General features: G+C 44.6%; 1 protein-coding gene across 7 annotated transcripts in view; it reads left to right on the top strand.

The window, feature by feature from the left end:
• Nucleotides 1-2,744: 2,744 nt before the first annotated feature.
• SETX (senataxin) overlaps nt 2,745-26,815 on the top strand; it is a 65,583-nt gene continuing 41,512 nt past the window's right edge. The window contains exons 1-10 of one of the 7 annotated variants that reach the window (XM_040482715.1): nt 3,423-3,592; nt 4,441-4,556; nt 9,641-9,824; nt 10,688-10,898; nt 13,093-13,202; nt 17,794-18,013; nt 18,754-18,873; nt 20,982-21,153; nt 21,550-21,637; nt 22,115-26,266. In XM_040482715.1, the coding sequence (XP_040338649.1) occupies nt 9,648-9,824; nt 10,688-10,898; nt 13,093-13,202; nt 17,794-18,013; nt 18,754-18,873; nt 20,982-21,153; nt 21,550-21,637; nt 22,115-26,266 (5,250 nt within the window). In that variant the 5' untranslated portion in view covers nt 3,423-3,592; nt 4,441-4,556; nt 9,641-9,647. Of the gene's footprint in view, nt 2,863-3,418; nt 3,593-4,440; nt 4,557-9,181; nt 9,311-9,640; nt 9,825-10,687; nt 10,899-13,092; nt 13,203-17,793; nt 18,014-18,753; nt 18,874-20,981; nt 21,154-21,549; nt 21,638-22,114; nt 26,267-26,815 lie in introns of those variants that run through there. The other 6 variants (XM_040482718.1, XM_040482716.1, XM_040482717.1 and 3 more) reach the window with 6 other exon arrangements.

The following is a 26,815-nucleotide window of genomic DNA, read 5'->3' as shown; positions in this document are numbered from 1 at the left end:
AAAGACATGGAGAAACCTTAAATACACATTACTAAGTGAAAGAAGCCGAACTGAAAAGGCTACATACTGTGTGGTTTCAATTATATGACATTCTGGAAAAGGCAAGACTGTGGAGACAGTAGAAGGATCAGCGGTTGCCAGGGGTGAGACTGGGGAGGGATGAAAAGGCAGAGCACAAAGATTTTACGGCAGTGAAAGCCTTCCACTATATTATAATGATGGATACCTATCTATACATTGGTCCAAAACAGATAGAATGTATAACACCAAGAGTGAACCCTAATGTAAACTATGGACTCTGGGTGATGATGATGTGTCAGTGTAGGTTCATCAGTTGTAACAAATGTGCTACTCTGGTGAGGGATGCTGATAACGGAGGAGGCTATGCATCCGTGGGGGGCAGTGAATACACTGGAAATCTTTGTACTTTCAATTTTTCCGTGAACTTAAAACTGCTCTAAAAAGATTAAGTCCTTAAAAAACAAACAAACAAGCAAAATGGTCAAAGGACTCCTTCAAGCAATTCAGACGAGATCTACTAATTCCCAATAATCACACAACTTTTTTTTTTTGATAGTGCACATGCATACACAATAGGGGAGGGGGCAAAGGGAGAGAGAAAATCTTTTTTTTCTTTTTACATTTTTAATTTATTTTTGATAGACAGAGACAGAGCACAAGTGGGGGAGGAGCAGAGAGAGACGGAGACACAGAATCCGAAGCAGGCTCCAGGCTCCGAGCTGTCAGCGCAGAGCCTGACGCGGGGCTCGCACCCACGAACCACGAGATCATGACCTAAGCCGAAGTCGGACGCTTAACCGACTGAGCCACCCAGGCATCCCAAATGAGGTATACTTTTACCAGTGGGGTGACTGAAATCTAAATGATTCAAAGTAGGAAGTGTCGACAAGGCTGTGGAACAAACGGAAGTCTTGCATTTGCTTATAGGAATGTAAAAATCACTTTGGAAAATGGATTGTAGGTTCTCATAACATTAAAGACACACTTATCCTGTAATGTAATGTAAAGACACACTCCTTGTTATTTACCCAAGTTAAATGAAAACATGTACATTGAAAGACGGGCCCATTAGTATTCATAACAGTTTCATTCGCAATTGCAGAAAACTTAAAATCACCCCATATCCATCGGTAGATGAGAAAAATTGTGGCATATTCATTTAATGATGTCATACTCCAAAATGAAAATGATACATTTTCACTGATGATACATGCAGTGACATTTCTGACCCTCACACGCTTCTTATTGAACAGCAGACGACTGACAAAAGAGTACATAGCGTATAATTCCATTAAAATGAGTTCTAGAACAGTCTGAATGAATCTATGGTGGTGACAGATAAGGTGATAGAAATCAGGTCACCAGTCCGGTGGGTGAGTGTGGACAGTGTCCCCATCGCACTTTGCAGGATAAAAAAATTTTTTTTTTATCATGACTGGAGATGCTTACATGAAATGATGGAGGTGTTAACACGTCCTCAAAGCATGCACTTAAAATCCGTGTATTTTATTGTGTATAATTTAATATAAATTATGTAGAGTTGAAAAAAATTAAGGGAATATGAGGCAAAAGTGAAGATGATTTCAATCAGTAGAAATAACAAAAATTTCAACAATTAACAGATCAAATAGAAATAACGAGCATTTATCATTTACAGATTGAAAACAAACGTGGAATTAAAAGGCCCAGAGATGGCTCGGAGACAGGATGAAATGGTGACTTTGGCTGAGCTTTAGGCACTTTTTGCCTTCGCGAGCACTTTCCTCCTTAAAAATATCAAATATCATATTTTATGACCACTTTGGTATAAAGGCAGATATTTTGTTAACTATTAAAAAATTTTTCAGCTTTTTTTTTTTCAGCTTTTATAAGAAGTTAGAACGTTGTCGTGTGTTCCTAGCCCAACTGTCAGGTCCATGGGAGATTTCCCCCACCTCCCCACCCTCTTTCCCCCACCTCCACTCCCCCAACCCCTTTCTCCCCCCCTACAACCCCCCACCCACACCCTGTTCAGGATCCCAGGTAGTCTTCTGTCTTCTGTCCCTTAGCAGGGTGGAGAGGAGTTTGGCACTTTTAAACTCTTTCAGGGGTGCCTGGGTGGCTCAGTCGGTTAAGCATCCGACTTTGGCTCGGGTCATGATCTCATGGTTCCTGAGTTCGAACCCCGCATCAGACTCTGTGCTGATAGCTCAGTGCCCCGAGCCTGCTTCGGGTTCTGTCTCTCTCTCTTTCTCTCTGCCCCTCCCCAGCTTGTGCTCTGTCTCTCTCTGTCAAAAATAAACGTTTAGAAAATTAAAGATAAAACTCTTTCATATGTCAACTTTGGTAAAAACCTAAGTAATGCATTCTGCAAGGATCTACCTAACAGTGGTGATGTCAGGGAAGTACAAAATCCCGGTGACTTTTACCATTTTGTTCATCTCTCAAAATAATTTCTTCCCCCAATAGCCCTCCAGATTCTCATTTCAAACAAGTATTGCGTAAACACACTCCTTCAGTGAGGACGTACACATAACGAGTACGGTCTGAAACAGTTGTGTGACCTAAGCGCTTCGTGTGGCTACAGCCGACTGTCCGCACGCTACAGAAGCTTCGAGAAACCAGGCGAGCAACGGTCGTTGGCCTCGCGCGAGCTTGCGCGAGGTCCCACAAGCCCCGCCCCCCTCGCTATAAGTTTCCTCGCCCCGCCCCCTCCGCCGCCCACTCAGTCTTCGGTTACAGGTCCCGGAGGCAGGACCGCAGCCGCAGCTCCGGCCTCGGTGGTGCTGGTCGGCCCCTGTCCCTCTCCCGCTTTTCCGCCTCTGCCCTCAATCGAGGCAGGGGCGGCTTCTCTTCCTCCAGGTCAGTGGCAGGCGGTAGAAACCAGGCAGGCTCTCCGGTGGTGATTGCTGTTACGGTACTTCGTGAACTCCTTTCCCGTAGTATGAACTCCCTCTCCCCATTAGGTGTTGATTAACGTATTATATTTTAAGAATTTAAGGAAATCTAAAAGGAAAAAAAAAAAATCCCCCTCAATCTGTAACACACCGTGCTGAAACGCCCGGGGCGTTGCAAAGATCAGAAAAGGGAACGACCGTTAAAGGGTACAGGCTAGAGGCCTAAATCGCCCCGGGGCTAGGCGCGTCGGGGTCCGACCCTGACCGGAAGGGAGTCCTGGACGGGACCAGCTTCAGCGCACCGCAGTCGACGCCCCTCCCCCCCCGCAGGGCGCTCCCGATTGGCCGGAACCGGCATCCCGGAAGTGACATCAGCGCCAGGCGTTTCTGCCTCCCGGCGGAGCCGCGGTGCGTCTCTTCCCGTGCTCCGCCCCTCCGCGCACCAAAACAAGAAGGCGGCGGGGCGGAGCCTGCGTTCGGCCGACGCCGCGCGCGGGGGAGGGGCGGGGCCTCGGCGTGCGGCGCTGCCGGGTTGGGTGGCCGGGTGGGAACGGAGGCGCTCGGGTGCGGGCCCGCACATCCGCCCTCGGCCGACTGTTGAGCCGAGGCATGGAGGTGGGCTAGCGGCCGAAGCGAGGCCGAGCGGGGTGAGGAGAGCGCGGCGGGCTCGAGGCTGTGGGCCCGGCGGGCGTGAGGTGCGCGCGGGGCCTCGTGGAGTAACCGTCGCGGCGCGTCAGGCCCGGGCGGCGGGTGGGGGAGGGGCGGCGCGGGGGGGGGGCCTTTCCCCGGGGGGGGGGGCAGCGACCCGAGGGGGGCGGGGACAGCCCGCCCCCTGGTGCCTCCTGCACCCCGGGGTCCCGGGCGTCTGGATCCCTGCCCCGTCCCCCGCCGTTGTCTCCTCCGCGGTGTCGTGCGAGCTGTTTTTGGCCCGGACACTGCGTAGTTCCTTTGGGGGATGAGTCGGGGGCTCGCCGGAGAAAGCCCCGTCCTGCTGCCCCGGGGTCCTCCTCCCCCTCGGGAGAGAGTGCTGCTCCCGAATGGCTCCCCCGAGTCCTCCCCTCCCCACCTGAAGGCGCTGGAGCGCACTGCCCGGGGGTGGGGGGGGGCTTTGTCCGCCGCCCCGCCTCTCGGGGTTAGCTGCGATGGGCCCGAGACGGGCTCGGCGCGCAGGACACCGGGTGCGGGGCTCGTAGGGGAAGAACCTCCCCCGTTAGGAGCAGGAGTGCTCCGGTTGGAGTGGCGGACACGAGTTCCGGGCCGAGGGCTGAATCTACCCGCTGGTGCTGATTTGGGGGCTGTTTGTCGAAGTGCCCAGCCGTTCCGTGCGCGGGGACAGCGAGCGTCCTGTGGGCTCAGGAGCGCAGTTGCACCACTTCTGCAGATTTGGGTGCTCACGGGCAGGCTGTCTGAGCCTGAGCCGCTTGTCCGATTGGTACCGTCTGGCCCGACTTCATAGGGTGGACGTGAATGAAACCCGGATGGAGTATAAAAACCACTTCATCAGTTTTGTTCCTTTTCTTCCCCCTCGCCCGTCCTGTTTCAGAAATGTTCTTTTGGGTCCAGAGTCTGGGTATACATGAGTGCAAATCCTCACCCATTCACAAATAAGCCTAGGAATCTCCACCGAGAGGATCACTTCTCTGTAGACCGTTAGCCCAGGTAATTATTTTTTAAGCCAACATCTAAGATGGTTTTCAATCCCTGAATAGGTGTCAGGCACCGGAGTAAAAATCTGCAAAGCAGATCCGTGCTCCAGACCCACAGTTGGTGGGGAGGCAGCAAATGTGTGGTAGAGGTGGGAGACAAAAAGTGAACAGCTCGACTCAGCGCAGGCAAGTGCCCTGAGATGTGCCAAGTCCTGAGAGGGTAGGAGCGTCAGAGTGGAAGGGAGGATGGGTCAGATAAGCCCTCAGATGTGATGACGTACAGGGATTGATTGCACACGGGAGGCTCTCAGATTTTCTCAGAATCACTGCTGAGGTGTTTTTAAAAACCCGAATCTGAGTTGTATTTATCTCCTCTTTTTTTGAAGTTCCTTTGCTGAGTCTGATGTGCATTGAGGGTTGAGCGCCAGGCAGAGCTGCGAAGGTTGGGTGTTCAGTGCAAGCTTCTCTGAAAGCAGGAAAGGCCAAACACCCTGCCCCATTTTAGGAAGAGCGGGGGGGGGGGGGGACCCCGCGAGAGATGCCGAAGCCCGATAACGGAGGGCCTTCTGCAGTGAGGTCAAAAAATGTGAATTTTATCCCGAAACTGGGGGAGTTGAAAGGTCAGTTTTTGCTTTCCCCTTCCGCAGTATGCTGGGGGAAGAATTGGTGGTGGATGAAATAAGAGCCAGAAGCATTATTTATTTAGGCTTCTGCAATCCAGACAAATGGTGAAAATATATCCTATTAAGGGGATGGCAGCATCGCTGGGAATAAAGCGTAGATACATTTAAGGAGGGAGACTATGGACTTGAAGATGGATGCTAAGGGAGGACATCTAGGGTCATTGTCTTTGAAAACAAGGGACGGTAATGTCACAAGTAGAGAGCATATAGGGTGAATCACGGGTTTAAGGGAAGGATTTCCTTCTGTCTTTGTCTTTGAGATGCCAACTCTGTGCAGTTGGATACTGAATGTATCTGCGAGACTGTAGGCTAGGCCGGCATTGTTTATTGAGTGCCTAAATTACAGCTAAGTGTCGCACTGAGAGAGAGTTTTACATACTTTCTTCCGTTACAGGTAGTAATGGAAAAAGTGGTTTGAATTAGGTCACCCAGAAAGAGAAATGGGATGGAGAGTCCTGAGGCAAGCCTTTGGAAACTGATATTGGAAGGGGAACAAAGGAAGAAGTGACCGTGAAGGAGATTGGGTAGAGGAAGTGAAAGGCGAATGGTGTGCTGTCTTAGCTAAAGAATGCATGGTCAGAATTTTTATATGCTTTAGAGGAGGCAGAGAAAAACTCTGTTGCATTTGGTGATACAGAGATGACTAGGGACTCTGGGAAAGCATGCAGTGAAATGTAAGGGTAGAAGCCAGATTGCCAGGGAGCTATTAAGCAGACAAATCCAGATTACTTTTGCAAGACGTTTAGCTCGGTAAGGTAGAGGAAAGTGATTGTCGTTTGAGGTGTCTGGCCAGCTAATACTGAGAAATGATGTCCCCAAGGCAGGTCTTTGGAAAGTCGGTCTGTAGCCCTGGAGAAGCATCCTGTGTTAGTGACGAATCAGTTCTCTTTCTGAGGCTCCGAGGGTGGCTCTTAACGTCTGTTCTGCAGCTTGAGGGTTCCTCGGGCACCACCATCTGTGGCTCAGTCGTAGTTCCAAGCAGTTAAAATCGGATGAAATGAACAAAACTCAGGCCTTCCAGAAGGACTGAGTTGGGCAAAAACTTCAAGGATTTATGGTCATCTACCAACAGGTTTTCTCCCAAAAGAAAAACTAGTTTATATATATACCCCATTTAGATGCTCAGGCCGATGATAATTTTAGATTTGGGGGTGTAACCACCCATTTATGGCCTTTGCAGAGGAATCTGGAAACACTTTCTGTTGTTGACATGCTCTATAGCACTGTTTTCTGTATTCTAGACTCCGTGGCACCCATCTGTTATATGGCAAGCAAGAAAACTTAGTTCTGCTTTCTGGGGTGTGGAAGGAAATAGGCTAGCTCTGTGAGTGAGTGAAATACCGAAGTCTCCTTAATGTTCTTAGTAGAAAGTTTCTTCCTTTTTTTTGAACTGCTAATTATTTTTAAGTCACAGCATTTTATTTGTACTTCAGACCCTAATTTTTTTTTTTTCAAAGTTTTCAATTGACTGCAGGAATCCTGCTTGAGGCAAGTGAGGTTTGAGAATTCTCCAGAGTTTCACTTTCTGTTCTTAGATCTGCTTCTCAGTTCACTCCCCACACTGAAATAGATCACTGGAAAAAACAGTTTGTGAAGACTTTTAACTTATAATATTATGATATTGGCCTTTTAGAGTTAACACACTCTGCTTTGAAAAACATAATTTTGTATTCTGCAAAGCTAATGTGTTACTTGGTATTACCCTAGTTTGCAGCTCCCTTGCACAGGGTGGGTATTAGTAAAATCTAATGGAATTAGAATTAGTGTTTAGGAAAGGGCAGGATTCTCCAGCTGAGCCAGCATGCTTTTTTTTTATTTTTCAAATGAGGATTGTGTAACTCATTTTTTTTGCTCTTCAGGAAACTCCTAATCTAGGATGTAGTGAGCTTTTCTTCTAAATGGGTTTCCATACCTCCTTTTGAGTGTTGTTTTCTGTGTGTTTTCTAAATGTCCATTTCTGTATGTCGTCCTTAGCTTTAATGTTGAAAGCCACCCTGAGTTCTTTTTAGAAGGGTGAAGAAAGCGTACAATTAATAGTTAATCTTAAAAATTCACAAGACAGATGCACGTATTCGATTCTACTTATGCGTTTATGTATAATTACTTAATCATGGAAGTAAGAAGAAAATAAGGGATTTTTTTTTGAAAACCAGCTTATTTTAGGATCTGGCATTACGCCAGAAAAGCCTCAGCAGTGAAATAAAATTTCCGTCAAGGTGTCATTGATTTCCCGTTAGCAGACGTTTTGCGCTCTTCAATTTTATGATGATGATGCATTTGAAAACGTCACGCTGCTGGGTTTCTGTACCCAGGTATTCAATGACTTGGGTCATTTTTCTTAATCTTTTATTGTTTCTTCTCCCTCCCTGAGAGGAAACTTTAGACCTTTCTACCGCATGCATTTCCCCTTAATTTTAAACCACCAATACATTGTATATCCCTTTATGTACTTGAGGCATCTTTGTGCTTTACATATTTAAAAAAAAAAAAAAGCAAGATTTTTTTTGTGTGTGTCCCACTAACCAGTTTTCATCTCCTTGAGGATGATTTCACCCCTGATGACAATGCATGAGTTAGGTCCATCCACTTAGGAGACAGGCTTAGTTTTTAGTATACAGTCTGCAGTGGGGGTTGTAACTTTTTCCCCTTGAAGCTTGTATCTTACATCCGTTGGATAGTTCGTTTCCATCCGTTTCTGAAGGTCAGGCTCATTAGATGTTTTCCTGGCCCAGTTCCCAATGACTGATCATTTTCATAGGAAAGAAGACTTGCTTCCTTCCTCCTGGGTGTGGTTTTCTTCCTTTTGTTACAGACTGGCTGACAGCTGTTTAGATCTTTTTGACTTTGGGCCGGTGGGTTTTTCTCCTGGGTTGCGGGTTTTGGGGTAGCTAGCATACTGTCCAGAGCGGAAGTTCCTTCCTTAGTACCTCACGTGGGGGGGCTGTCAACTCCTGTGATGTTAACCCTGATCACTTGGTTGAGGGTGTGTTTGCCAGGTGTGTCCGCTGTAGTGTTACAGTATCTCCCTTTCCACACCCTCTCCATGGGCCTTGTGTCACCAAGTCCGGCCCACACTCAAGATGGGGTGGGGTTAAGCTCCGCCTCTGGGAACCCAGAGCGTCTATATGTATCATTGCGAGTTCTTCTGCGTGTCCGGTTGGTCCCCCATCTTTTGTTCATTCATCCAGTCGTTTCTGTCTGTACGGATTCATGTGTGTCTAGACTGAGGGTTAGAATCCACAGACTGCAGTGGGTGTTTGTTTGGTTTTTGTTTTTGATCAAATTGTCTCAGCTTTGGCCATCCAGAGCTCTTTCGGGTTGGCCCCTGTGTTCCTGTGACATGCCCGAGCCCTTTTGTGTTTTGAGTACTTTGAGGTACGTCCAGGCTCACCGCGTGTCCTTGTTGAGCCATAACATACTGCTTACTGATTGTGAGCTTTGTATTTACTTTCACCTCCATTTCGTGTGCGATGCAAATACAGCGTCTTCTCTTTATTACACCTCGTTGGAGCTGGAGAGCTCTTGGGATTTGGGCTTCTGTCCTGTTTGCTCATCCACAGGGTTTCGTGCTGTTTGTAGTGCTGATGAACCTCTGCCTCGTTAGTACGTCTTCATTTAAACCTCCGACACCTGTGCTTCTTGGGCTTTTCGCTGGTTTCCTGGGACCTTCCTGTTTGCTCTTTTTGAGACTAGGATTTGGACAATTATTCTGTCTGGACCCTTTCTCGTGAGTTTGGATGCTGGAGTCTCTGGTATTACCACACAGACAGAAGGTGGGAGAGCTCAAAGATTGTACTTAGTAGCAACAGGTTGTTAACATTTTAGCTGTTACGGTTGACAGCGCATTGACGAGCAGTGCAGCGGTTCATGCACACGTATGTGCAGATTCATGCGTCTGTACTTTCTAACCCAGACAGAGGCCTCTGAGTTTTTGTGACTGGTGTGGATCAATGCTTCCGGATTTTTAGGTCTCCACGGATTTCTCGAAAACATGTCTTCGAGGAATGTGAAAGGTTCCCTTAACTTTTGACTTGGCTCCAGTACATCACGAGAACACTCCAAAAGCTATACTTTGAAAGCACTGGTACGTCTTTGTCTCCGTGGTTCAACGTCAGTACCACGTGGTCTTGAGCTTCCTGTGTAGCACATCCGTGTGTTGCATGCTGGTGGGTTTGGATTGCTTTGGTTTGGTTTTTGTACTAGCAGAGTGCTTTCATTTCCTCGTATTTCTTACGTGCCAAAGATGAAGTTTTTAAGAGGAGGCTCAGATTTGAGTTGACCCAGTTGATAAGCCTGCCGGCGGACCATTCTTGAGGTGGCGGGGGCACATTCTGAGTCGAAGGGGAGGGTCACACGGAAAGGCCCGAAGTGTCATTTTTCGGGAGTCTTCAGGTGTCGTCTTTTCTGCGTACAGGGGCAGAATGAGCACATGTTGTTGGTGTACGCCCGGTGGTATTTCCACCGCTGACTTCCTCAAGCGCTATGCGTCCAGGACCCACGCCGGGGAATTTCAGACAGCCGACGAAGACCTCTGCTACTGCCTGGAGTGTGTGGCCGAGTACCACAAAGCACGCGACGACCTGCCCTTCCTGCATGAGGTAACGTGCGCCGGGTGGACGGTACGCTTCAGAGCTCGATAACTAGGGGGACGAGAAACCCGAACTCGGCTGGGTGCGTTCGGGAAACAGGATTGACTGATGAGACGGAATTAAAACCTCAGCCGACTTTCGTGATCCCTCGCTTTCAGTCATTGGGATCTAAAACAATTGGATGAGATGATGTATGGGGTTTTTTTGTTTTTTGCTTCCAGTTTGTTCTTTACGTCCATATATCTGACAGTGTTACATCTTTTTTTTTTTTTTCTTGTTTTTCACGCCCGTGTATTTGACAGTGTCTGAATGGCTTGGGTTATTTTTTTATTGGTGATTCTTTTTTTCTCTTTTCATTTTTTCACGAGTACGTGGTGCAAACTTCTTTTTTTTTTTTTAATTTTTTTAAATGTTTTATTTATTTTTGGGAGACAGTGGGAGCGGGGAGGGGCAGAGAGAGAGAGGGAGACACAGAATCTGAAGCAGGTTCCAGGCTCTGAGCTGTCGGCACAGAGCCGGACGCGGGGCTTGAGCCCTCGAACCGTGAGATCATGACCTGAACCGAAGTCGGACGCTTAACCGACACCCAGGCGCTCCTCGTTCCCTTTTAAATAGCTGATAAAGCATAGTGCTATGTTTATAGTAAAACTTTATGAAAGCGGTTTTTGCACACCTCATGTCATATGTGCCTCATACATCATAAAAGTGGCCACGTTTAGTGACTTTTCTTCAAATGAATCTAATGTGGTAGTCTACTTCTTGAAACTTCTGAAGTTTTATACTTAGGGGAAGGCTTTCTAAAAAGATCGTGACATCCAGTATTTTTGGATAATAAGATATAAAGCTTACCTCCCACTTTTCTTTCTCTATAGGTTTTGTGGGAATTAGAAACCTTACGTCTCATAAATCATTTTGAAAAATCCATGAAGGCAGAAATTGGAGACGATGATGAATTGTACATAGTAGACAACAATGGAGAGGCACAGCTGTTTGACTTCACTGGCCAAGACTTTGAAAATAAGCTTCGAGTTCCTCTTCTTGAAATCCTGAAGTATCCGTATCTGCTTTTACACGAGCGTGTTAGTGAGTATCTTGGGTGTTCTACAAGTTTAATCAGTCTTATTTTAAGAATTTCAGGAACTCCGTTTTATCTGTATTGAACATCCGTTAAACAGATCATTAAGATACTTCATCTTTTTTTCCCAACATTTTGTTGATAGAAGTTTCCATACACGGAGAAAAGCCAGTGATCAGGTGAACACCGCAGACCCACCACATAGATTCTGCAGTTGCTCACATCTTGCTGTATTTGCTTTATCACACATTTACTCCTCTACCCATTCAGTTAGTTTTCATTCTTGTAATTTGTCCATAGCAGAGTTCCTCAACGTTGACACCATGGATGTTTTGGACTGGATGCTTCTTTGTTGTGGGCGCTGTGCTGTCCATTGTGGGATGTTCAGCAGCCTCCCCGGCCCCTACCACCTAGATGCCAGCAGCCCTCTGCTCCCCCCGCTGCCCCTCTTAGGACAGCCAGACTGTGTCCACCTAGTGCCACGTGTCCCTGCAGCGTGGAGAGGGCAGGGCAGGGGAGAGGCAGAATCGCCTCTGGTTGAGAACTACTGGTCTGTAGTAATTTTTATTGATTATTACGGCATGGCATATCATGGCTGCCTGAACTTAGGTCATTTATATTTGTATTTCTTAATGTGAATCTCATAAAAGTGAAGACGTTACATGATCTGTCCAATCTAACAAAATGGCAGTACCTTTTTTTTTTTTTTTCTTTTCCAAATAACAATACCTTTAAATCATTTAGTATCTAGTCCGTATTCAAACTTTCCCAGTACTTGCAAAATGTGGTTTTGGCTGCTTTGTTTAAGAATCCATTCAGGGACCACTATTGCATTGGCTCATATTTTGTACATATTTTTGAATACAAAGTAGTCTTTTTATACATACACAAAGAAACTTTTTTTTTTTTTTTGCTATAGCCTTGACTTACTGAGACCATATAGTTGCCCTGTGAAATAATGCACTTCCTGGATTTTTCAGATGGCTTCCTGGTGATGTTATTTCACGTCTTTATTCTCTGAATTTTCAGTAAACTGAAAAGCACATCTAAAGATTTGGTTAGATAAATCAATTCTTTCTAAATAAACTGTAAGTAAATTGTGTTTAACATGTTAACAGGTCCGTTTTCAAACATTTATTAATGAATACTACATCCAAGAAAAGTACATAAATGGTGAGTTTTTACAAACTGGACACACCTATGTAGCCAGCACCCAGATCAAGAAACAAAACGTCAATACCCAAGAGCTTCCTTCCTGCTTTTCCAGTTATCGACACTCTTCCACAAAAGCCATCCACCGTCGCTGACAATATTCTTTGAACTTTGACAAAGTAAAGTTGATTCATTAGGGGTAGGGTAAAGGTATGAGTCTGTTCAAGACACTTCTTTTTGTGTTTTTTATTTTTTAGAGAGAGAGAGTGAGCAAGCGAGCGCACAAACAGTGGAGAAGGGGCAGAGGGAGAGGGGGAGGGAGGGAGAGAGAGAGAGACTCTCAAGCAAGTTCACGCGGCTTGATCCCAGGACTCTGGGATCATGACTTGAGCCGAAATCAAGAGGCAGACGCTCAGCCGCCTGAGCCACCCAGGCGCCCCTATTCACGACGCTTCTGAAAGAGCCGTGTAGACATTTCCATAAAGCAACAGGAATTAGAACAGTCAAGCAGGGGTGGTGGACTTGTGGAACAATATAGACTCCAGAAATAAACCACGAATATTTGGGGAACTTAGTGTTAGATGATGGGAGCATGTCAAAGCAGTGGAGAAAGTGAATTATTCAGTAAACGAGAGTAGGACACAATAGCCATTTGGGGGAAAGGCTCACTTTGTCACGCCAGTACCAAGTAAGGTCCATGTGGATCGAAATGTAAAATGCTGATGGAATTGGACTTAAAATCATACTTTTGAGAAGATAACCTATGGATACAATTAGGCCAAGGGTAAGAAAAAAATATATGTATACCGGTAAAGTCACAGTAGTTCATAGGAGCACACTATGATCAATCACACAAGATTAGTCTTCCAGGCGAGTAAATACTGTCGTTGAATTTACGTTATCAGCATTTTTATGCCTCATTTGAGAAAAAAAAGGAAAAGAACAACTTTTTATTTACTTACAGAACAACCGAAGGAGCCAGATTCAGGGACTCTTGATAAGTTGATAAGGTTTATGTCTCATATTTACTGTCTTGTTTTTTCTATTTAGACGAATTATGTGTTGAAGCACTTTGTCGGATGGAACAAGCTAATTGCTCCTTTCAGGTTTTTGACAAACATCCAGGCATTTATTTGTTTCTGGTCCATCCCAATGAAATGGTGAGTATGAGTGGTAGGCGATGAAAGGATATATTTTATTTTTGCACGTAGAGAGAGCCGTAATAGAGGGTTTCGGTGTGTATTTTGTCTAAAATATTGAACCGTTAAAAATGTATAATCACACCCCTCAAAAGGTAAGCGTTTCTCGGGACCAGCAGTGCAGCAGAAACACCACGTGATAAACGGTGGAAACCTCTAGGTCCGGGTGGCTCTTGGTAGCTGAGCACGCAGTTTCCGCCGGATGACAGTAGCTCCGGGTGTAGTCCAGGAAAGGCCGAGAACCAGAGTCCGGGCCTGTGCACAAAGTAGACTCTCCCCTGCCTGTGAAAGAAAGCTGACAGTACGGCCAGATGCTCTCCGGCACTGGCCTTCTAGAGCCACATAGCAACAGAGGAAGGAGGTCCAGCCGGGCACCAGGACCCGGGCCAGGCACTCAGATGCTTCACGACTGAGTCTGCAGGGCCCCTCCCTGATGCGACTGGTGGTTGGCAGCCCGAGCTGCTGATGCTAGACCGGTGCCGGATGAGGGACACGAGAGAAAGAAGAGTTGAGAAGGTAGCGTAAGAAGTTGGTTGGATGCTGTGGTAAAGCTTGTTAATAAAAGCAGCTAAGTTCGAAGAAAGTGAATCTATCGCTAATAACTTGGACGGGGTAGTAACAACGTGATGGGGTTGGCAGGCAAGATGTGAGAGCGTGTGGGCTAGCTTTTCATCTTGTTAAGGGCGGAGCTAGGTAATGAATTACTTTAGAAGGTAAAAAAAAAAAATGCGTTAGAAGAAATAGAGAAACATGGTTCATACAGATGAACAGGTTTAAGAATATCAGTGTTTAACATAAGTGGGCTGAATTTGTCAGTGAAGACACAGATTAGATTGAATTACAAAAGAAAATCCGTGGTTTTGTTTCCAAGAGAAACACGTAAAACTTAGGGTGCAAAAAGGTTGAAGGAAAAACAATCAATAGGCAAATACTGACCTAATCAAAGCTGGTGGAGCTATTGTTTTTTTTTAAATTAATTAATTAATTTATTTATAAAATTGTACATCCAAGTTAGTTAGCATCTAGCGCAATAAGGATTTCAGGAGTAGATTCCAGTGATTCATCCCTTATGTATAACACCCAGTGATCGTTCCAACAGGTGCCCTCCTTAATGCCCCTTGCCCATCTGGCCTATTCCCCCCACCCACAATCCCTCCAGCAACCCTCTGTTCTCTGTATTTAAGAGTCTCTTATGTTTTGGCCCCCTCCTTGTTTTTGTATTCTTTTTGTTTCCCTTATGTTCATCTGTTTTGTATCTTCACTCCTATGAGTGAAGACATATGATATTTGTCTTTCTCTGACTAATTTTGCTTAGCATAATACCCTCTCGTTCCATCTGTGTTCTTGCAGATGGCCACATTTCATTCTTTTTGATTGCCGGGTAATACTCCATTGTATGTATCTTGTTTATCCATTCATCCGTTGACGGACATTTGGGCTCTTCCCATACTTTGGCTATTGTCGATAGCGCTGCTATGAACATGGGGGTGCACGTGCCCCCTCGAGACAGCATCCCTGTATCCCTTGGATAAATATCTAGTGGTACAGTTGCTGGGTTGTTGTAGGGTAGTTCTCTTCTTAATTTTTTGAGGACCCTCCATACTGTTTTCCAGAGTGGCTGCCCCAGTGTGCATTCCCACCAGCAGGGCAAAAGAGAGCCTCTTTCTCCGCATCCTCGCCAACATCCTCTTGTTGCCAGAGTTGTTAATGTGAGCCATTCTGACAGGGGTGAGGTGGTATCTCCTTGTGGCTTTGATTTGTATTTCCCTGATGATGAGTGATGTGGAGCATTTTTTCATGTGTCGGTTGGCCATCCGGATGTCTTCTTTGGAGAAGTGGCTATTCATGTCTTTTGCCCGTTTCTTCACTGGATTATTTGTTTTTTGGGTGTTAGGTTTGGTAAGTTCCTTATAGATTTTGGATGCTAACCCTTTATCTGATATGTCATTTGTAAATATCTTCTCCCATTCCGTCGGTTGCCTTTTTAATTTTGCTGAAAGCTGGTGGAGCTATTGTGTTATACCAAATAAAATAGACATTTGGACAGGGGGATAAGGTTACTGTATAATAACAAAAAACACAATTTATCGAGACTGTAGTGTTTTTAAACAAGTAATATGTGGCTAAAATAGTCTCAAAATAAATGATGCAGTTATTGGTAGAACTGTAAGAAGATATGGTGGATTCATTACTGTAGGAGATTTCACTGTACTCCTCTTCCACATTGATGAATCAGTAGACAAGAAAAACAAAAGCCCAACAAGGAATGGAATATGTATACAAGGCAGTATACAAACAGAACCTAATGGGTATATATGTGAGCTGGGCATCTAGCCATTTTTTCAAATATACATTAAACGATAAAAGTGATCACGTTCTAATTTGTGATAAATATTACATGTTTCAACACATTGCAAGGACTTAGCGTTGGCATCGTCCCTCTCGTGATCTCTGATCATAACACAATTTAGATAGAGGTTAATGAAAAGATAAATGAGTTTCCATATTTTGAAAGTAGCACATGCTAAAAAAGAAGTCATTAAGACTTAAGCATACCCAGAACTGAATTATAATGAAGATGCCGCATTAAAAAATTGTAGGATGTGGCAAAAGAGTGCTTTCAGGGAAATTTATATCTTTAAGTAATTGTGGAAAAGAAAGCCTCAAAATTAATGAGCTGATTATTCCTCTTAAGAAGCTAGGGAACAATGGAATAAAAAAGAAAGTAGAATGAAGGAGGTAATTTCCGGATGTGAACTCACTTAATGCCTTACAACAGCCCAGTGAGGCAGGTAATGTATAGAGGAGGAAACCGAGTCAGACTTGGCCACAGCCAGCCAGGCTAGTGTGGGGTGACCGGGTGTCATACAGGCAGCCTGGCTCCAGGTCCCCGGGCCTGGTGGTTTTGCTGTTTGCTTTGCTCTCCCTTAATCTGCACTGTCTCAGCCTTTGTCCTTTATGACATTTCTGAAGAGTGCGGTCATCCCTGCCCGGCCCCCCCCCCCCCCCCCAATCAGAATGCTCCTCATTTGGGGTTTGTCTGATGTTTCCTTGTTGGTAGGTTCAGGTTACGCGTTCCAGCTGGAGGGCTGCATAGAAGTGATGTTCTGTCCTCCTCAGTGTCACCCTCAGAGGCGCTCCCGTGTCACTTGCTCTTTGTGGTTATGTTCATTTTGATTAGCCGGTCAGGGTGGTGTGCCATTTCCTCACTGTTTAATTTCTGTTTCTTAGCTATTGGGAGACCACAGAAGAGCCCCGCTCCTCAGCAGAATTTTCTCCCAAATTGAGCGTTAACTGAATGGCTTTTGCCTGAATCACTTTTTTTTTTTTTTTTTTTTTTAAGATTTGCAAAATCATTTCCCAACCCCGGCACTCTCCACGTTTGCCGGTTAGTCCTGGACATCAGTTCCACTATCATAATCAAGAACTCTTTTGCTTTCTCCCACTTACTTGCCTATTTATTATCAGTATGGACTCATGCATTCCTTTGTATGCTTTCCAAAAGCTTAAAATTGATTACTTATGTTGGCACGGAGCCAGCCCATTCCTGTGTCCTCTAGCTCCGTTTTTCAAACTTCTGGCCATCCACAGTAAAAAAAAAAAAAAAAATGGTTTTCATTGGTTACATACACACATACGCACATGTCAGCTGAACATTTCCTCAAATCCTACTCCTGCGGGATGCACGCTGGTCTTTTCTGTTTTATTTTATTTAGCTTTTTAAGGTTGGTTGTGATTACTAGGTTTAACTCATAGCCCACAAGAATTTTTAAAATCACTTCCCTTGCTGTATTGCCATTTAGAGGTGACTTTTGATTTCTTTTGAGGCTCCACTTTTTTTTTCCCTCTCAACTTTCTATTATGGAGAATTATAAACATACAAAAGTAGAATGGTGTAATGAACCCCCTTCTGCCCATCACTGAGCTTTCTCAGGTACCAATATGTGATCGATATTGTGTTGCCTTTTGGATTACTTAGAGCAAATCTTAGACATCAGAGCATCTTATCCATAAGATACTTAAATATGTCTCTAAAAGATAAGGGTTTTTTTTTTTTTTTTTAAATGAAACAATATCACCACTGCACCTAAAGTACTAATTCCTTAATGTCCTATTTCTAATCAGTGTTTAAATGGATGGAAGTAATTATCTATCTCATAAACGCTTTTTTAGGGTTTGTTCGAATCAGGATCAAGTAGGGTCTAAGTATTGCATCATTAGTATCTCGTGTCTTTTAATTTTTTTTTTTTAATCTTTATTTTTGAGCGAGAGAGAGAGAGAGAGCAGGGGACGGGCAGAGAGAGAAGGAGATACAGAATCCGAAGCAGGCTCCAGGCTCCGAGCTGTCAGCACAGAGCCTGATGCGGGGCCCGAACTCACCAACCGCGAGATCATGAGCTGAGCCCAGGTTGGACGCTTAACCGACTGAGCCACCCAGGCGCCCCAATATCTAGCGTCTTTTAAAATAGAGAATCCTGTTTTCTTAATTAGGTTCTTGCCGTGCATGGAGAGTTACTTATTGAATGAAGTAACGAACGTGTTGTGCCTTTAGGTTCGGCGTTGGGCTATCCTGACCGCAAGGAACTTGGGAAAAGTGGACAGAGATGATTATTATGATCTGCAGGAGGTTTTGACTTGTCTTTTTAAAGTCATTGAGTTGGGGCTTCTGGAAGATCCAGACATCTACACTTCTTCTGTCCTCGAGAAGGGTAAACTGATTCTTCTGCCTTCGCACATGTACGATACCACCAACTTCAAGAACTATTGGCTAGGTGAGTGTCGTTCCTACACGAGTATGACTAGTAGTTTTCTATCATTTTCAGTGAGTATCTTGCAAAGGAAGTGGTTTCTTGGTGATCAAATGAAGGATCTCATGGTTCCCAATTCTCGTGCTGTCATTAAATTGACTTAGCCATTACATCTCTTGTTTTGAGACTTTATTCTAGAAACCATCTTTGTAAGAGGTGCGTGTTCGAGGGTGGCAAATCTTGTATTTAAAGCAGTACTCGATATAACAAAACCTTGGCGTAGCGATGGACTTTAGTAGGGTTTGATGTAAGAGATTTCCCCATCTGTAAAATATTTCTTGGTGAAAGAGATACTCGCTTTGGTTTTCAGCAACTTCTACACTGACTCAAAGTAGGTCTCCCCTGCTTCACTGATTCTGAGTCCTACAGCCACGTGTCCTGTTTGGCAGTGATGAGTTCTCAGAATAACGGTGATCTTAAAATTGGAGGCATCTTAGAGTTGAGGAGAAACGAATTGTGTGGTAATCCTCTTTGAAACTGATTTCTAACCAAGTTTGTACCATTTCCCTTTCTCTGTCCAAGTCGGTCTAAAGTCCTGTTACTGGGAGCGGTGGTGTCTGAGTGTCTCAGACCTGAGTGTTGGAGGAAGCGGGTACTGGTTTGCTTCATTTTACTGCCTTGTTACTCTTTTGCCAACTAAGCCGGAGAAAGCCTCCGAACGGTGTCATTTACTCAAGTCAGGAAAACTGTAAATGATCTTACAGGTATTTGCATGTTGCTGACCATTCTTGAGGAGCAGGCTATGGACTCCCTGTTGCTGGGCTCAGACAAACAGAATGATTTCATGCAATCAATACTTCACACCATGGAGAGGCAAGCAGATGGTAATAATCTTTATTTGGTAAATGCTTTGGGATGCTGCGATGGGCCCTTTTAAAACATTAGTGTCATTGCAAGAATTTGGGTGTGTGGCATGGAAAAAGGAATGGACGTGTTTATGGTTCAGTCACAGATTCACGGTTTTAAACTGGAAATGACCTTGAGAGTTCAATTTCAACACTTTACCTTCATAAAAGATGAGACTGAAGGCCAGGGAAGTTAACTTACTTCTTCACGTTGAAATGCCCAGTTAGTGGTAGAATCAAGACTAGCAAATACCTTTCCAACGACGTGGTAGTTAAAATTGTGGGGAAAGCCTCTCCTGTCCCTCTGTCTTCCTTTTTCCTGGTTCTTCTTCATTTCACCTCTGTTCTCTAGGGTTCCACTGTCCAACATGGTGACTGCTAGCCAAATGTGGCTATGTACGTTTAAATTAATTAAAATTAACCGAAGAATGCGGTCTTCCAGTCCCACGAGCTGTACTTTGAGTGCTCAGTAACCACATGTACCTGGTGGTTGATACTGAACAGTGTGGATAAAGATCATTTCCCTCATCACAGAAAGTATTCTTGGGACAGTGCTGTTCAGATAGTTTACAAGCTAGGGTGTAAAACTCGTAGTAATGTTTATTATTAGACCCTAACTTTCTTTTGCTTGTGGTTGTGTCAGGCTGATCAGGGAGGATCTGTAATGAATGTTTCTAATCTTGATGAAGGCATGAATAGAGATCCAGCATGCCAGATATTACAAAAACATAATGATAATTTTTCTCCCACATTCACTTCTCTTTAGGCAACTCCAATGTGGATATAAACTCAGTTGTGCAAGATTGCAGAAGAACTATATAAATGTTATTCTTTTTTTGTTCGCATAGCTTCTCTTGCTGGGTTATTCTCAGAGTTATTACTAACTTGTTTTCCAGCACTTACTATATTAATAGGTCATTTCTTTGTGCCTTGCCCATACAATTCTGTCTTCTCTGTTAATCCAGTTCCCCTGACTTTCAAAATGTGAGTCATGTGACCTCTCTAAGAAACCTTTCATAATGGTCTTCACCTAATTGATAACTTTGTTCCTTACTTGAGAGCTTACTGGGCATAAGACACTGTGTCAGCTGCAGGAAGGGATGAAAAAGTGTATGAGAAGGTCTACACAAATGCCTATGATAAAAAAAAAAAAAAAAAAAGTAGAGCTTAAGAGCCTTGAGGAAAATAAAGCAGAAAGTTCTAGAGTGACCAGATAACATCATCAGTAACTGAGTGAGCACTGTGTCAGAACAGGGCGGTAGATCAAATGACCAGGGAACGTTTGATGGAGAGGGCACGTTTGAGCTGGGCTGGAAGGACGGATAGGATTTTGCTAGGGGGTGCCAATAGTGAGGGCATTCCGGGTCTTACTTGGGGAGAAGCCAGCTGTCCGTCTGTGCTGTAGATGGGGTATGAGTATGGGGGCGTGAAAAATAAAGCTGGAAAGAGACAGTAGAGTAGGATCTTCCAAGTGCATGACTGAGGACTTTGAATCTCCTTGGGAGACATTAAGGAGCAGTCGAAGGCCTTTGAGTAGGCAGTATTGTGCCACTGCACGTCTGATAGGAGGGAAAGAACTGGAGGTGAGAGCTTCTGAGTGATGGGAATTCCTGCCAATTGGATGAAAAGTAGAGAACAAAGCCACGTTGAGATATGGTTGGATGAAGGGTGTGTATCCGCTTAGCCATTAGCTAAGGGATTCGGTCCTTTATCGCAGCCAAATGGCATACAAAATGCAGTTCGAGCTAACCCAGAATTTCCCGTATCACGGGCTTTGTTCAGTAGGAAGGATGTTTCAGGTGTGGCAGACAGGGTGAGAAAGGTGAGTTTGCCTAGACTCTCTCAGTTTGTTCCCCGTTAAAAATTTCTTGGAGGCATATAGCATTGCTTGGGAAAAAATGCAGAAGGAACTTTAAAATTTACCAGGTTTTTAAAGCCGGTGTGGTTGGCGCCACTTTGCGTTACATGACTTGGTGCTTTGCTTTCAGTTTTGTGGCTCCCCAGATAAAGCAAGCCTAACCCTCAGCCTGCTTTCATGTCTTTGTCTAATCGTTGCGTGATTCAGCAGTTACTTCGTTGTATTTCAGATGATAGTGTGGATCCTTTCTGGCCAGCATTACACTGTTTCATGGTGATTCTGGATCGCCTCGGATCAAAGGTCTGGGGTCAACGCATCGATCCTATTGAGGCGTTTCAGACCATTATCAATAACATGAGCTACAATAGAGAGATCCAAAATATACGGAACAGCTCTGTAAGGTTAGTTGGGTTAACGTGTCAGGATTTTAATGTTTGTTTATTTTTGAGAGAGAGAGAGAGAGAGAGAGAGAGAGAGACTGTGAGTGGGGGAGGGGCAGAGAGAGAGGGAGACACAGAATCCGAAGCAGGCTCCAGGCTCTGAGCTGTCAGCACAGAGCCCGATGTGGGGCTTGAACTCGCAAACCATGAGATCATGACCTGAGCCGAAGTCGGACGCTCAACCGACTGAGCCACCCAGGCGTCTGGTTGTGTCAGGATTTTCACATAGGCTCTGTGAGGAAGTCTATTGTAACTGACTAAGCAACAGGGTTTTCTCCTTTTTGCTTTTTTTTTTTTTTTTTTTTTTTTTTTAATTTTCTTCATTTCAGTGGTTTCTATTTATTCTTACTACTTTAGGACCAAGTCGGAACCGGAGTCGTATTTGGATGATATGGTGACTTGTAGCCAGATCGTGTACAATTACAACTCTGAAAAGACCAAAAAGGTATGAGGCGTTTCGAGAATTCAGATGGTACTTGCCCTGCCTTTGTAGAGACAACATTGCACCTAATTGGTTGACTTGCTGATTTTATTATACACAGTTGCTCCAAACCAGCTGCTGCATAAGGGGTTTCTGGTTGAATGGATGTATCATGCCCTGTGAAACTGGACTCTTACTACAGGGTGCACCCTTTGGAAGATTAAGGGCAGCTGGGAAGATTGGAAAGGTTGTGGGATGGGCGGTGGGGGGTGGGGGGGATGAGTGACGGAAAGAAGAACACAGCACGTGCAGGTGTCCTGTCCTCACGAACCCCTGATGTTGACGTTGAACTGTTTTCCATCTCTTTGGGGTATGTGCAGATACATGGGAACCAAAGTAGGAAAACCAAGCAGCGTATTTTCTTGTTTAAAACTGTATGTTAAGCCCGCCACCCACGAATGGTGCTTGCTTACCCAAATGTCTGTATTTCTTCCATTTTAGGATTCCGGGTGGAGATCAGCCATTTGCCCAGATTACTGTCCTAACATGTACGAAGAGATGGAAACGTTAGCCAGTGTGCTTCAGTCAGATATTGGTCAAGACATGCGTGTTCACAATAGCACGTTTCTGTGGTTCATCCCCTTTGTTCAGTCCCTCATGGATCTTAAGGATTTGGGTGTGGCTTACATAGTAGAGGTGATTCACCATCTGCACTCTGAAGTCAAAGATGTCCTCAACCAAACAGATGCTGTGTGTGACAAAGTTACTGAGTTTTTCCTTCTGATTTTGGTGTCCGTGATTGAACTGCACAGAAATAAAAAATGTTTGCACTTGCTGTGGGTTAGTTCCCAGCAGTGGGTGGAGGCTGTTGTAAAATGCGCCAAGCTTCCCACCACCGCGTTTGCACGGAGTTCTGAGAAGTCATCTGGAAATTGCTCCAAAGGAGCAGCAGTGATATCGTCTCTGTCACTGCATTCGATGCCATCTAATTCTGTCCAGCTGGCTTGTGTGCAGCTGATCAGAAGTCTCCTTAAAGAAGGGTATCAGCTTGGGCAGCAGACTCTGTGCAAGCGATTCTGGGACAAGCTCAACTTATTTCTGCGTGGGAATTTATCTCTAGGTTGGCAGTTGACTACTCAGGAAACCCATGAGTTACAAACTTGTTTAAAGCAAATTATTAGAAACATAAAATTCAAAGTACCTCGGTGTAGCACTTTTGTGGATCTGACTCCCGTATGTAAAACCCCTCCTGCGTCTTACAATAAAGAAGAAAGTGAACAGACAGGGAAGAAATCTAAAAAAGGCCTGCACTGTCTGGAAAACTCCAGCCCAACATTTTCTAAAGGACCAATGAAAGCTGAGGCATTTCTGATGCCAGAGAATAGATTGGTCAAAGCAAGTAACGCTAGCGAAGAGGATAGTGAGCACAATTACATAAAAGATTTGAAACTAGAAGGCCGTCTCTCAGCGGAGTCATGCATAAAGCAGGGTAGCAACAGGCTTGTCCCGGAAAGAGCTCAAGATGCAGTCAAAACAAGTAAAGGGAAGCAGAAGTCTGTGAAGGAGAATCCTACGGATTCCAGAAATGGTCCGGAAAGGGGATGTGACAGAGGGGTGATAATAGCCGCACGTTCGTTGACTGATTCTGGCACCGACTCTCTGGAGAAGGCGTCCACATCAACTGAGGATTTCTCTTTCAAGGATGATGTTCTTGGCAAAACCTCAAAAGGAAGAACTAAGGGACAGAAAGCTGAAATCTGTGCTAAGTTATCACATGTAATAAAGAAGCAACACAGGAAAAGTACTTTGATCGATGACGGCAGTTTAGAGGAAAAACTGACTGTGTCTACCATTGACAGTTTCTTTTCAAGGAAAGATTCAGGAGGTCAGAAAGGGGATGGCTTCATAAACCATCTCTCTTTAGACCCTGATGACGTTCCCGATGATAAAAACGGGGAGCGAAAATCTCCAAACAGTTTATTGCTGAAGAAGAAACAATTCAAGAGCAAAGAGTTAGATATTTTCTCTTCCCATGAAAATAGCTGTCAAATACAGGAATGTCAAGCAGATGGTAAAGATTTGGTCTCGTTTATGGAAATGACCGATACTTGTGTGAAGAAAGCGTCTCCCTTCAAAGACCCCGTGACTCTTCTTGAATCGAGAGATAAGGAAGTTGGCAAGAGTACCACCAGTCAGGTGTCTTCTCACTTGAGGGAACAGTTTCCTAGCCTCAGTCCACAGTCCAGCACCTTGACAGATTCCCAGATAGACCGAGACCTCCACAACTTATCTTTGATAGCCCAAGCCAGTGTTATTAAGTTTCCATCAGAGTCAACTCAAAAAAGCTCATCCCAGCTACAAAGAAAAGTAAAAGATAAAAGATGTTTCACAGCTAACCCGAATAATGCTGGAGAAGCGTGCCGGGGCCAGGTGATTATTATTTCAGATTCTGATGATGATGATGGTGATGAAGGGATTCTGGGTTTTGAGAAACACATTAAACGAGATAAAATAGGCATCAAGAAAGAATATCCAGAGGAGCATACTTCAGTAGCTAGTACAAATGTGGAACAGAAGCTAATAAAGGAAGAAGAGGCAAAGTCCCTATTGGAGTTTGAGGAATCGGATTCTCAGTTTTTTGAGTTTGAAAGTCCACATGAGGTGTTTTCAGTTTGGCAAGATCAGGAACCAGACAACAAGAATTCAGTTCAAGAGGATGAAAACAATTCACGTCTGACTCACATAAACGATGTCACGAACGATTGGGGTTACGATACAGATTATGTATCTGAAGAGGTTATTAAGAAAGTAGCAGAGGGCATTGAAAAACACACAGAACCACAGAGTGGTAGTTCTGTCGGGGAATTTTGTGAAACTGAAGTGAAAAGACGTAAGAGAAAACGACATGAAAAACCTGTAGCTGAAGATCCTCTGAGGCCTTCACCTTCTGAGAGAAATGAGGACCAGTCTGATAATGAGAGAGGTCTGACTGAAAATGATCTTAAAAGTATAGAGCTGAGGTCAAGTTCCAGGTCGAATCTTCAAAGAGGCACTACAGATTCACTAAAGAAGTCTTCTCCAAAGCTTCGTACTTACTCCAAACCCGTTAGGAGAGTCCCGCATTCTAAAACTAAGAAAACACATTCAGATACCAAAAAAGGGCAGAATAAAAGTTCGAATTACATAAGTTGTAGGACGACTCCTGCTATAGTCCCACCAAAGATACTTCGCCAGTGCCCTGAACCAACTTCAACTGTTGAAAAACTTGGTCTGAAAAAGGCTCCTCGTAGGGCATTCGATTTATCTCAGAGATCTCTAGGGTATTTAGTTCAGTTACGGGACCATGGCAAAACCGTGGGAGTGGTTGATACCAGAAAAAAGACTAAATTAATTTCTCCTCAGACTCTCTCTGTCAGAAATAATAAGAAACTGTTGACAAGTCAAGATCTTCAGTCGCGAAGGCAGGCGAAACACAAATCAAAGCAGAAGAGGCAAGGCTCTCTGGGTTCTGAAAGCAGAGCTCCTACAAGAGCAGGGCTGCGTTCAGCACAGAATCCTGACACTCTCGCCCCAGAATCCGATAACTCAGATTGTCGTGCTAAAGGAGGCGTCGAGGTGGGTGCTAACAATACTGGGAAGCCATCAATAAAATGCGCGTCTTCTGAACCAGAACCCGTGAAAACGAAACGTGTTTCTCAGGTGGCTGATGATCCTTGCCTTTCGAACCAGTGCGCTTCTGTTGTGTTAAATGGAAGAAAAGCAACACATGAAGCCATTGTCTCTACGTCAGCTGACCCTTTAGGTGGAGGCGACCTAACAGAACATCGTTTAGAGTTGACCGCTCTGAAAGAGGGAGAGCCCAGATCCAACAGTGACTCGGAAGATGAGAATATATTTCTAACCCAGCACGATCCCGCAGATATGGATTTATGTTCACAGATGGAAAATGGTAACGAGAAACTCATTGAAATAGTTCATGGAAAAGATACAGCTCCGATGGAGGAAGAATCTTGGAGCAGCACAAAATGTAAGTACAAGGATTGTGTCGAAGCCGCGCAAAACCAGGGTGAATACTGCTCCAAACACTGCGAAGCTAAAGCAGTGGATGAAGATGTGTTTCGTAAACCGGGCTTGCCCCGCTCTGCGTCCAAGAGACCCTCCACTGCCAAGGTCTTTAGCTCAAGTAGTACTTCACGAATTGCTAATCTTTCGAAGTCTTTGGAAAGTACCTCCGCACCGCCACCGGCTCTCAAACAGAAGTCAAACGGGGTACCATCTGTTTTGAAAGTCCCACAGCCAGCCTCTGTGTTGTCTCCAAAGCCAGTGGGTGAGGTGAAGAGTTTTTCTGATGTTCTCCGTCCTCGGACTCTGAATAATTCCAACAGGCAAGGTTACAAGCTTACCTTTGGCGAAAGCAGATCTTTTTCAGCTTCCTCTGCGGTAAACGTTCTCTTGTCCTCACAGTCTATCTCAGACACCTTTGTTAAAGAGGTCTTAAAGTGGAAGTACGAAATGTTTGTGAACTTTGATCAGTGTGGGCCCCCCACCAGCCTTTGTCAGTCCATCTCAAGACCGGTGCCTGTCAGATTTCAAGATTGTGGAGATTATTTCAATGTTTTTTTCCCTTTGACGATACTGAATACTTTTGAAACGGTAAGTATGTTTTAATTGTATACCTGCCCAGACTTTGAAGTTGCCGCTTTTTTTTTTTTTTTTAATGTCGGTAGTAATTAGAGTACAGTTAAAATAACTGATCTCGTTTTGATTTAGATGTAGCTCTTAGATTGTAATGTTGAACGGCTGTTTGTGCCGGACGCTGTTCTAGATGCTGATGAGACAGAGGAAGCACTTTCTTAATCACTGCCCTTCTGGAGCTTACAGACACCCTTCGGAGTGCTAATGAACCAACTCCAGAGGTAGCACAGGAGTAAGTGTTTTTTGATAACAGAGATAAGGGAATCCTTCTCAGAGGAGATAGTCTCCCTTCTGCGTTTGTTTTTAAATTAACATAGACCATTAATGAAGTTTTCTGGAGTCGGCACAGGGTACATTACATTGAGCAGCACGAAGCAGTAAATTCTGTTTTTGTCTTTGTGTGTCTGTCTTCCGGTTTCTCGCTCGTCCTGGCAGTCGCTCTGTCCCTTTAGCTGCCTCCCTTACCTCCCTCAACGCAGCCCATTCGGGTTCTCCTGCCTTCCTTGC

Source organism: Herpailurus yagouaroundi, unplaced genomic scaffold, assembly GCF_014898765.1.
Source record: "Herpailurus yagouaroundi ecotype Mexico unplaced genomic scaffold, PumYag 160, whole genome shotgun sequence".
Lineage (NCBI taxonomy): Eukaryota > Metazoa > Chordata > Mammalia > Carnivora > Felidae > Herpailurus > Herpailurus yagouaroundi.
Note: the sequence above shows the minus strand (reverse complement) of the source record. Positions and strands in the feature narration are given on the sequence as shown.